We start from the raw sequence: 11,017 nt of genomic DNA on the forward strand, positions 1-11,017 counted from the left end.
GCTGGGTGGGTGAGGAGATGCCAGGGTCTCCCCTCCTACTTATCTCCCCCCCCTTAGGGCTCCTGCAGACACCCCGTGGTCATGGGGCTGGGGGCTCCCCATCCCACTGAACCCCTTCCCTACCCCTGCCCAGGCTGGTGCCTGCTGCAGCACGGCCCCGCTGCCGGGGGGGGGCAGCAGGGAGCTGGGGAAGGGACCCAGGGCAGCGCCCGGGAGCTTTGGGGCTGGGGAAGACCCAGGGCGGGGGGGGCTCACCCTCTGCCCCCCTCCCTCACAGGACCCTCCTGGGGTCACTGCCTGGGTGTCCTTGCACACACCCCCCGCCACCCCGGACCAGTTGCATCCCTCCCCAAGTCCCTGCATCCCTTTTTTTGGGGGTGACCCTGGCATCCTGCCCTGACCCCAAAACCGTGGCGTGGGGGGCAAAGGGCTTCATTGATGCTCTTGGCTCCTCCAGCAGTGCCCAGCCCCACGGCGGAGCACCCAGCTCGGGGGACACTGCCACAGCCCAAGCCCCCCAGTCACCTGGAGGGGGACCTTGGTGCCCAGCCCCTACTTGGTGTGTGGGTCCAGGTGCCGGTGGTGGTCACGGGGCCGTGTGCCCCGCCGGGGCCGGCAGAGGTGGGAGGGCACCCCGCTGCCCTTCCTCAGCGCGTGGGCCCGCCAGGCTGCTGCGATGCTCTCTACCTACAGGGACAGGGATGGGGGGCATCAGCATGGTCACAGCATGGTCCCCCAGCAAACCCAGCCCCAGAGCATCCTCCAGCCCCAGAGCTGAGCTGGGGCATCCCGAGGGGAGGCAGCAGCTCACCGGGATGAGCAGGTCCCGCTGGTTGTGGCTCTCCAGTGTTGCCAGCTCGTTGGGTGCCAGTAAGGGCAGGCGCAGCTCCTGCACAGGCAGGGCAGCCACCTCGGGCACTGGGCGCTCCAAAACGGCCTGTGGGGTGTGAGGGATGGGGCTGAGCACCAGGGGTGTTTGGGGAGAACACAGTCTCTGTGTCCATCACACAGTCCCAGGCTCAGAGAACTGGGATGGTGGGGCATCTGGGCACCCCTGGGGGGGCCAGCCAAGACCACCCCTCCACACCCCCCCCATCACTGCCTTGTTGCACTCACCGAGCTGACGTGTGCCCACTCCCGCACAGCCTGCACCAGGTCCAACTCGTCCACGGCCAGGCGGTCGCTGTGCAGCACCCGTGCCAGCACCACGTCGGAGAGCTCGTGGAAGCCCTGTGTCCGCACCACCGCCTGCCAGGACACCACAGCACCAGGGTACTCGTATCAGGACCCCACACTGCTCCCCCCCACACCTTCCATGGGCCATCGGACTCCCACCCTGGTGCCACCCCTGCCTGGTACCCCAGCACCCCCTGACACCTCAGCACCCCCCAGCCTCCACCTGGCTCCCAGCATCTTCTCCCCAAGCACCGTTTTCTCCCCTGCCCAGCCTCCAGCCACCCTATTTTTTAGGGTCCCAGTTCCTCCGCCCCACGTCTCCCAGAGTTCCCCATGCCATGTGCTCCCAGTGCCCAGGAATACCCCATGCCATGCTCCCCCATTGCCCCGCAGCCCTACCGCAGTGCAGCCCTCGATGAAAGCCAGGCAGTGCTGCTGGAGGTCTGCCAGCCCGTAGGTCACCGCAGCCTGTGGGACAACACAGACACCTGTGAGGGGTTCTGGGGCAAAAGGAACCCCCTGCTAAAGCCCTACAGAAACACAGGCACTCTCAGGGACTCAGGTGAGGTGAGCAGCCCCATGTGTGGGTGCGATGGTATGAGGAAGGGGCACCAAGGTCCTTCTCCCTTTGCCTGCCCCACAGCAAAGGGTTTGGTGGCTCTAACCACCCACTACTCTCACCCAGCCCCACCATCAGCAGAAAGCACCTGATTTTCCACTGCTGCTCGGGGATGTCACCCAGCCCTGGGTGGGTGGGTGAGTGGCCCCGGCATTGCTCTCGCAAGGTCACACTGCAGGAACATGAGGTCAACCACCCCCAGCAATCTTTGTGTGGGCACAGAGTAATCTTAGAGCCCCCCCAACATGTCCCATGCCCTGGTGCCAGCCTCACTCTGCCCCGTACCTGCCACTCCCCACTGCAGCTGGAATTTGGGGTGCTCTCATCCTCCCCGAGCCCTACACAGTCCCAGGGATGGCACTGCCCATCTGGGCACCAGGAGGACTTGTCCCTGTCCCCTTGTGGTGACAGCCCCTGCGTGTGGGGTACTCGAGACCAGCACAAGCAGGGCGAGCATCGCCTCCTCCTCCCCCACAGCAGGGGACCAGCATTGACGCAAGCAGAGAAGGAAGGCAAGATGTTTTCTTCAGGTTTGTTTTGTTCTGGGGTTTTGGGGTTTTCTGTTTGTTTCCTCAGGGCCAGTTTTAGCTCTGTTTACGCCGTGGTGGTCTGGCACCACATCTGGCGGGAGCTTCTGTGCTCTGGGGCCGGTATCTCACCCCGAGAGCATCGCTTCGGTCTGTGGAGATGGAAAAAATCCCCCTTCTCTGGGGAGCAGTCTTGGTCCCACCAGCAGCGTGGCAGGGCCACTGGGACTCCCCCCTTCCTGCTCTTCCCCCAGGCTATTTTTAGGTGTCCCAACTCTCATCAGGGTTTTTGAGACTGGCCTCAAAACCATGAGAGCTCCCAGAAACCCAGGGACTCCCCGTTTCATACAGATGATGGCAAGGCCCTGGCACTGGGGAGCTCTGGCCAGTCCTGCTCAGGGCAGCGTGAGGACATTTCCCTGCCAGGTTGTGGTGGCCCCAGTGTGCTTTTCATCCCTGGTACAGTGTGCCCAGGAGCTGGCAGGGCAGCTGCTGGGCCAAGGGTGGGTATGAAATTATGTCCCACCATCCAGCCAAGAGCAGGAGGGTCAGGCCAGGTCCTTCCCCAAAATCAGACAGGTTATTTTTTAATCCTCTGTGATCCCAACTGAAGTCACGCTCACCTGCAGAGCCTCGCAGACCTGCTCCACACTCAGTGTGTCCTTGATGAACTTGACGCAGAGCTGGAAGACAGATGGAGAGAGGGTGAGCAGAGCAGGGACCCAGCCTCACCACCCCCTTCCCATGACTCTCAGCACCCCCTAGACCCACATGGGACCCCCAGGACATGGGACATGTGGTGGAGGCACCTTCATCTCCGCAGGGTTTCATAAGACAGCTATGGGCTATGGGCAGTCAGCCTGTGAACTGATTCAGCCAGGGACCAAACTTGATGTGACCAAACCCCAACCCCCAACTATGAAGCCGCAGCTGGGTCACCTAACTCTGGCCAGATTGACTAGTCATGTCCTGCCACAGGGGATGGCCCTGGTGCTGGCTGCAGTGCACTGAGTGACCCAGCCCTGCCTGCCAGCTGCTCTCTGCCTGTGGCTGTTGGGGGACCAGCATCTCCAGCTGCAGCCCAAATGCAGGCAACGCAGGCGGGATGCAGCCAGACAGGCACATCGGTCAGGGAGCAGGACCTCCCTCCTGCCCATCTCAGCTGCCTTCCACACAAAAGGGTCAGAGCCCTCGGGAAACCCAAGGGGATGTGACATGCAGGGAGGAGGCATCAGCTGGAGCAGAAGGGCCCTGAGTCACTGGCGGACGGAGATGAGGTCACCCTGCAGCTGGGGACACAGCCACGGGCTTCCCCGGCTTGTCTTTGGTCAGCCCCTTCCCTCCCACCCCTCCTCTATGGCTCTCCCCACTGCGGGTTGTCCCCCCAGGGATGCATTTGCTGTGGCTGGGGTGCTGGGTCCCTCTTTCTTCAACTCCCCCTTTTGTCCCCTCCCTGCCCAGCCAGCTGTTTAATAGCCCCGTGACATGTTTGGGCTTCAGCTGGGCATGTCCCCAGTGGGTGATGGGGCAGATCTGGTCCCAGCAGCCCAGCACACAGCAGCTTGCAGTTCCTCAGCTCCTCAGAGAGGTTCTTCCCCGGCGCGGTGGGAAGGGAGGGGAAGTCCGGGCTCGCGATGGCGGGTCACGCGATCGGCCCGGCCGTAATTCAGGAATCGCTCTGATGACGTGGCCCAGCTGCCCTCCCCAGCACTCCAGCTCCCTGCCCCCTCCTCGTCTGGCTCCCACCCCTCCTTTTTGTTCCCTGCTGCCTTCCCAAAACCTTCCCGCTCAAAGCAGCACCCCCTTGGCAGCACCGTGGCTGGGGTGGGTGCTGCATGCTCCCCAGAACCGGGGCTTTCCCTACGGCACCATCCTGCCAGATGACCCGAGGGCAGCCGTGGGTGATGGCGTTGGGGCTTTCCTGCTGCCCTTTGCCATGAGGTCCCATGCCCTTGCCTGGGATTTCCCAGCCCCCACAGGGCTCTCGGTCAGTGCTGCACCCCCTCAAGGGGGATCCCACCAGAGACACCCTCCGGGATCAAGCAGCAGGGGCTGAGCTTGTGATGGATCTGGGTGATGCAGCACAGTGCTGTCCTCAGAGCCACCTCGAGACTCCAGCCATGCAGGGACTATCTTGGGGGGCGCCTCAGTATGGGGGCACTCAGGGACCACAGCCCCCAGTCTAAGCAGAGCCATACCTTGCACAGATCCTGCAGGCCATACTCCACCGACGAGGTCAGCACCTCCAGAGCCTGCAGGCAAGAGATCTTGTGAACATGCACGGCCACAGATGGACATGGCAGCCCAGGGGCCAAAGACATGTCCTCCTGCCTCCATAGGAGCTCCCCAGGTGGACCTTGGTGGCAGGGGGAAGGGGTTGCCACATGGGGGGGCGGGGTATGAAGGTGGAAGTCCCCATCCCCAGCATCCTGGGTGTGCACAGCCAACTGTCCCAAGGCTGGGGCAGACACACGTGGGACAAGGTACTCCAGATACCCCACTGTGCTAGGCTGAGACCCCACACACTCACTGCACTATTAGCCAGCCAGGAAGCATCATGCAGAGCATCCCCTCCACCTCTGGCACCCCAGGAGCTGCAAAACACCCCCTTACCCCTGTGTCCCCACCTTGTCCCTCTCATACCCACAGACCCTGCTAGCCCCATCCCCACTCACGATGTGGCTGTTGAGGGTGACGCTGTTGGTGTAGAGGAACTCGATGACGGCCAGGAAGACTTCAGGCTGCACGTTGCCCAGGATGAAGGGCCCTTGGGGTGGGATGCTGCCAGGGTTGTCCTCGCTGCCCACCAGCCCTTGGCTGAGCATCCCCTGGAAAGCCTGGCAGCGGCACGCCAGCACACAGCGGTGCGCAAACACCTTCTGCTGCTCCCGGCCCACCACGAAGGTCACGTCACTGCGAGGAAGAGGGGACCGTGAGGGATGGGGTGCGTCGGGAAGCCAGGGAATAAGATGCCTTGGGGGTGGGACATGGGCACACAGGCAGGGACCAGTTGGGTGTCTGTCCTCTCGGGCCAGCACCTTGTAGTTTTAACCCATAGGCTTTCCCCAGGCACAGAGGGTTCCTTGCTGGTGGCTTCTTGTGGCCATCTGAATGCTGCAGGTGGGGAGAGCAAGATGGGTCCTCTGGCAGCACAGAAAGCCATGGGTGCAGCACAGCCAGCCATGGCTGCTGGCACAGAGTGGGGAAAAGAAAGGCCCAAGACAGCTGGAGAAAGTGGCTTTCTCCTTTGGCACGGCAAAGCAGGGGAAAGCGTGGCTGCCACCGGGCTCAGCCTCCTTGACTCACGGGCACTGACTCATGGGCTCAGGGATGCTGAGCCTCCAGCATTGCTGCCAGCGGGGCTGGCACTGGCCCTCCCTGCGCCCCTGGGACAGGGCAGCCTTCAATGCACACTGAGGCATGGGGTCCCACTGCCCTGGTCCCCCCCAGCACAGTCCCCAGCCCCAAGTCCAGGAAAGGGAGACAGGATCAGGGGAAAGGGAGCAGGCAAAGGGCAGCCCATGTGGGCCACATGGCTATGGCCCATCCATCCCTTCGTCCCACTTCTCTCCTCCCCCACCCCAGCAGGGCAGTCAGCAGAAGACATGCCACCCAAACTGCCACAAGGCCATGCACAAACCCACCACCAAACCCTCACGGTGTCCCACAGAGGATGTGCCCACCAGAGGGAAGGGCACCTGGGTCACCCCACACGCGTATCACGGCTGGGGTGCGAAGGTAGAAGTCCCCATCCCCAGCACCCTGGGTGTGCACAGCCAGCTGTGCCAAGGCTGGGGCAGACACATGTGGGACAAGGTGCTCTGGACACCCCACTGTGCTGGGCCGAGACCCCACACACTCACTGCACTATTAGCCAGCCAGGAAGTATCATGCAGAGCATCCCCTCCACCAGGGTGCACGAGCAAAGCCCAACAGATCCTCCGTTACTGGTATTGCAAGGGGGAGTGAAAAAAACTCCTCTGTGGCTATGGTTCATGGGCCAAGGGGGCAAAGCAGGGTGCAGGATGCAGTTGTGGGATGCAAGGTCCAGGATACAGGACACGGGCTGCAGAATGCAGGATGGGTGCAGGATGATGGTTGCAGTATGTGGGGCGCAGAATGAAGGATGCAGAGCAGATTTCAGGTTGCAGGATGCAAGATGTGAGTAGCAGGATGTGGGATGAGGATGACCGCTGTTTCCCCGCTGCCTGGCGCTGTGGCTGGGGAGTTTTCACTGGGATTTCTCTTCTGGGTGGCCAAAATTTCAGCAGGGAGGGGGATTTCCTCAGATAGCACTGGCATTTGTGCCAGGCCTCAGCATGAGGCGGGCAAAGAGGACCACACAGCCAGCCAGCTGGCAGGCAGGAGGTACCGTGTAGGTGGGGGGCAGTGGAGGCAGCAACTCTCCATCTCTGCTCCCAGCTCCGGAGGAGGTGGCAGGGATGCCAGGTGCTGGGGGGCAGCTGGGCTGCCACCTGCCTTCTGGGTGTGGGGAGGTTGGAGATGTCAAAGCAAAGCACAGGTAAAGTCGAGGTGGCCGAGGAGCTGAGCACGGGGGCTGCCCTGGGGTAGGGGGAGGGCTGTGGCACCGCCACTCCTGGCAAAGGTGGGGATTTAGCCAGAGACATTGTCTTGCCCTGCTGCCACCATGCCCGAGGACAGAGGGGGTCTGGGGGACCCCTGGAGAGGCTGTCCAAGGGGGGGATGCACCCGGGCAGCCCTGGGCTCCCACTAGCCATGCAGGGTGCCCAGAGTTCACAAGCCATGTGTGCCCCACCACCTGCCCCCGGGGGGGGGTCCAAACCCCCCTGGCAGGGCTCGGGGCTGCGGGAAAGCACCGGAGTGCTTGGCATGGCTTGGGGGGGGTGTGGAGGAGTGGTGCCCCCCCTCCACCCCCTAATCCCTCACCTGAACTGGGGGTTGTTGACCAGGGTGCGGAGGGCAGCGGTGAAGGCGGCCGCTTCGCCCTGCAGCCGCGCTGAGCAGGGTCCGGCCATGGGCGGCCTCGGGGAGGGCGGTGGAGGAAGGCGGCGCAGGGAGGCAGGCGGGAGGCAGGCGGGAGGCTGGCCGGCCCAAGGAGGCCGCCGCGCCGTACGACATGGCCCATTGCTAGGGAAACCTGGCAAGCAGCGCCGGGGCCAGGCGGCCGGGGAGGCGGCGGGAGGAAGAAGAGGGGGAGGCGAGGGGGGAAGCCCACCCGTGCTGCCCCGGCAGCTCCATCCGGGAGTTTGCCGGGTGGAAGCGGAGCAGAGAGACGGTACCTCGGTATAAGCGCCGTCCCCTGCCACGGCTCATGGCACAGCCCCGGCACCCCCAGTATGGCGGCCTGTCCTCCCCGGCCGGTGGCTTTGCTGAGGAGGAGCCTGAGTATGGGGGTGAAAGGGGGTAGGCAGCTGGGATTTTGGAAGACGCAACACACTCACGGGATAAATGCACTGAGATCATCCCCCCACCACATGCACAGCCCCTCGGGAAAGCTGCTGGGTATGGCTGTTTCTCCAGCAGTGGAGCAAACTTGAGCCCAGTTGGAAGCTCTGCCCCCTGAAGTGGGGAAAGCCTTCCCTCCTGTCGATGCTCCAGGTGAAAGCCCTGCAGCTGATGTCTGCTTAGGACACAAGTGATGGCAGGCAGAAAAAAGCCTAACTAGCCTCACTTAAGCCCAAAACAAGTGCTGTGCCCAGGGATGCCCCATCCCCTTTCTCCCAAGTAGCCCATGGCCAGGGACACAGGGAGGGTGCCCACGGAGGGACCCACCGTTGCTTGCCAGCAGCAGTGGGAGGGAGAGGGAGGAGCAGGGCCCGCAGCCGACGGCAGCACCCCGAGGGAGCGGGGTCCAGCTGCCAGTGTGCTTGGCAGCGCTAGTCAGAGGCAGGCTATAAATACCTCTGACGGGAGATAGAAACACAAAAGCCGTCTCCACTTTCCTCAAATAGCTCGGCAGCCGGGCCAGACAAAGGCGCATTGACAGGGTGGCCGTGGCGTACCAGCTGGGCTGGGCTCCGCTGGCGGAGAGAAACCCCGCTCAGGGGTCAGGAGCCCCCAGAAAACCTGCCCTTGGACCAGGGCATCACGGCAGCAGGGTCCCCAGCTCGTGGTGGGGCTGTGCTCTATGGGTGCCCATCCAGCCACAGTTTTCCTTGGTGCATGGGGAATAAGTACCCAAAGAATGCAAACCTTGGGGTAAAATCAAGCTGGTGGAGGTCCCAGCTCGTAAGTTGAGGTGCAAAGCAGCAATCACAGTGGCTGTTCACCCCCTGCTCTTCCTTTGCCCTTTTAACACCAGCAACCATATCCCTGTGTCAGCACAGCTGGAAATGCAGACAGGGCAGGAGCAAAAGGGGACAGGGCTGTCCAGGGACCAGGAAACAAGGAGTTACAGGAGCCGTGCCCCAGAGCAGCCCTGGAGAGCCACAGTGTCACATAGCAACACTTCACGCTACAGGTTTGGCCCTGCTCATTGCCACCTGCAGGACCAGGGTCGGTCCCAGGCACTGAGGAGGACAACATCGGCTGGAGATAAGCCCCCTGGGTTTAACCCAGCAGGGCAGGAGTGGGGCTGGGGGTAAGTGTGGGACCTGATACAGGCAGGAGGGTTGGGAAGGCTGGAGGGGAAGGGGCCACTCACCTGTGCCAGGGGGGAAAAGGCTGGGGATGGGAGAGCAGAGGGCTGGATGGATTGTGTATGGCTGTGCTGGATCAGCCCCAGCTGGCCAAGGCTTCTGGGGATGGAGACACTGGTGAAGGGAAGGTGGATACCACGGTTCTCCAGCTCCTCTGCATCCAGCCCTGCAGTACCAGGAGGTAAAGGATTTACAGGGAGAAGCAAAAGTAGAGAGACAGTGGGATGGAGAGGCTGGGGGACAATCCACCTCCCCCTGACACTCAGAGCCACATCTCCCTTCCAGGCCACCCATATGGCTGAGCAGTTGCCCCCAGAGATGGCCCAGGTGACGGCTGCAGATGGTGCTGAAGCCCCTCCGCTCCGAGCCACCCGCCGTGGCTCCCAGCCCCCTCGGGGCACTGAGGAAGGCAAACCACCCCTCCTGCCTTCTCGCCGCAGCTCCATCCTCAGCACCCTCCCAGCAGCCCTGGCCAGCCGCCGCAGCTCGCTTGGGGCAGCCCCGGGGGGCAGGCGCCCCTCCATTGGCCCTTGGATGTTACACAGCCGCGTCAGCTTCTCTGGGCTCCCCCTTTTCCAGCCCATCCTCAAGACCCGCCTCGAAAACACTTACAGGATGCGGCCAGACGAAGGGTGCAAGTTCGATGCAGGGCGGGTGCAGAGGGTGCTGGAGGTGGCCCTGGAAGGTGCCCTGGTGACCACAGTCTACAGCCCCCAGGGCAGTGCCCCGCTAGCCCAGAGCCTGGCCGAGCTGCTGCGCAGCCGGGCAAAGGAGGTGGTGCCACCCCGCTACAAGCTGGTCTGCCATGTGCTGCTGGGCCAACAGGGCCAGCAGAGCCTGCTGGTGGCCAGCCGGGCACTGTGGGACCCTGAGAGTGACAGCTTTGCCTGTGCCACCTTCTCCAACGCCTCCCTCTTTGCTGTGGCCACAGTGCACGGGGTCTACTTTGAGTAGCAAAACTCAGGCTTCTCCTTCCACCCAAGCCTTGTAGGGCCACAGGGGGAGAACAGCAGAAATAAAGAAGGTTTTTTCCAGCAGTGGTTCATACCTGGAGTCTTTGGCCGTGGTGTGTACAGGAAGCAAGGCATGGATGCACTCAGTGCCCTGATGCTTGCTACAGCCCCCAGCCAGGGCTCACACCCACACTGTAGCTTCCACTACACCACAGCTTCAAAAACCTCAAACTAAACAAAACACCCCAAAGCAACCCGAAGCTGTAGCAAACACAACCCAAAAGGCTGCATCAGCCTGGAGCAGGCAGCTGCCCAAGGCCATGCTAGAGGGAGCAGCCCAGGCTGTTTCCCACAGCGCAAGCTGCTCCCAGGCAGATTGATTACAGCAGCACTGGGGAAGGAGGTGACAAATCACCTTCAAAGCAAGCTCATGGAACAGATCAAGTCCCACCTCTTTCCTGGCTTCACTCCCAGCTCATATCCCATCACACCAGGTGCCATCCAGTGCAAGGACCCAAGCAACCCACCCCCTGGGCCACAGCTCCTGCCTTCTGCAGCTCAGCAGAAGCATGAGAGCAGCTGGGCTTCATCCAAGTGCAGAGACAGTTGGGAATGAGAGTTTGGCAGCAGCAAGAAGCAGCCAAGGCAGCTCCAGGGCTCCACAGACATCCGCAAGAACTAACTCTGCCCTTCCTGTCAGCCCTGGAAAGGGCAGTGAAGGTACCATGAGAGCTCCTCATCCCCATCCTGCCTCCCTGACCTTGTCCCCCAGCAATAGCCAGTGTCAAAAGGGGCCTTGCAGAAGCATCCCTGGGGCAAGGATAAAAATGAAGCCGAAGCCCTTCTGTGACTAAGGCCCCAGCTCCAAGCAAGGCAGACACAGTTTGCCCTTACACAAATAAATTTTTATTGAGGCGAGTCAGGGACAGGGGAGCTGCACATGGACAGACCAACAGGAAAATAAATAATTCCATATAAATAAGATACATAAATAGTCCCACACGGCAGAGACTGCCTTGAAACAAGAAACATCCCTGGGTCCCAGCGAGATGAGGGCTTTTCCAGGCAAGCCCTCGGATCCCCCCCCCCCCCCCCCCTTTTCAACACCCCACATTTTCCCGG

General features: G+C 62.1%; 2 protein-coding genes across 2 annotated transcripts; one reads left to right on the forward strand and one right to left on the reverse strand.

Annotated features, from left to right (window-relative positions):
- Window positions 1-53: 53 nt before the first annotated feature.
- Window positions 54-7,358, reverse strand: BTBD19 (BTB (POZ) domain containing 19). The gene is made up of 8 exons (XM_014939078.1): window positions 7,231-7,358; window positions 4,998-5,235; window positions 4,521-4,574; window positions 2,946-3,005; window positions 1,576-1,644; window positions 1,117-1,248; window positions 812-937; window positions 54-687 (listed from the first exon to the last, which is right to left on the reverse strand). Exons 1-8 carry the CDS (start codon window positions 7,317-7,319, stop codon window positions 553-555), a joined length of 903 nt encoding a protein of 300 aa, XP_014794564.1. The 5' UTR covers window positions 7,320-7,358; the 3' UTR covers window positions 54-552.
- A 1,878-nt stretch (window positions 7,359-9,236) lies between these two features.
- On the forward strand, window positions 9,237-9,896 carry TCTEX1D4 (Tctex1 domain containing 4). Its single transcript, XM_014939086.1, has one exon. It carries the CDS (start codon window positions 9,237-9,239, stop codon window positions 9,894-9,896), a length of 660 nt encoding a protein of 219 aa, XP_014794572.1.
- The last annotated feature ends 1,121 nt before the right edge of the window (window positions 9,897-11,017 follow it).

This window comes from Calidris pugnax, unplaced genomic scaffold (assembly GCF_001431845.1).
Source record: "Calidris pugnax isolate Ruff unplaced genomic scaffold, ASM143184v1 scaffold18, whole genome shotgun sequence".
Lineage (NCBI taxonomy): Eukaryota > Metazoa > Chordata > Aves > Charadriiformes > Scolopacidae > Calidris > Calidris pugnax.

Coding starts and splice junctions, on each gene's coding strand:
- BTBD19 (XM_014939078.1), bottom strand. CDS start 7,319: ATGGCCGGACCCTGCTCAGCGCGGCTGCAGGGCGAAGCGGCCGCCTTC. Junction 5,236..7,230: donor GTCAACAACCCCCAGTTCAG/GTGAGGGATTAG, acceptor TCTTCCTCGCAG/TGACGTGACCTTCGTGGTGG. Junction 938..1,116: donor AGTGGGCACACGTCAGCTCG/GTGAGTGCAACA, acceptor CACACCCCACAG/GCCGTTTTGGAGCGCCCAGT.
- TCTEX1D4 (XM_014939086.1), top strand. CDS start 9,237: ATGGCTGAGCAGTTGCCCCCAGAGATGGCCCAGGTGACGGCTGCAGAT.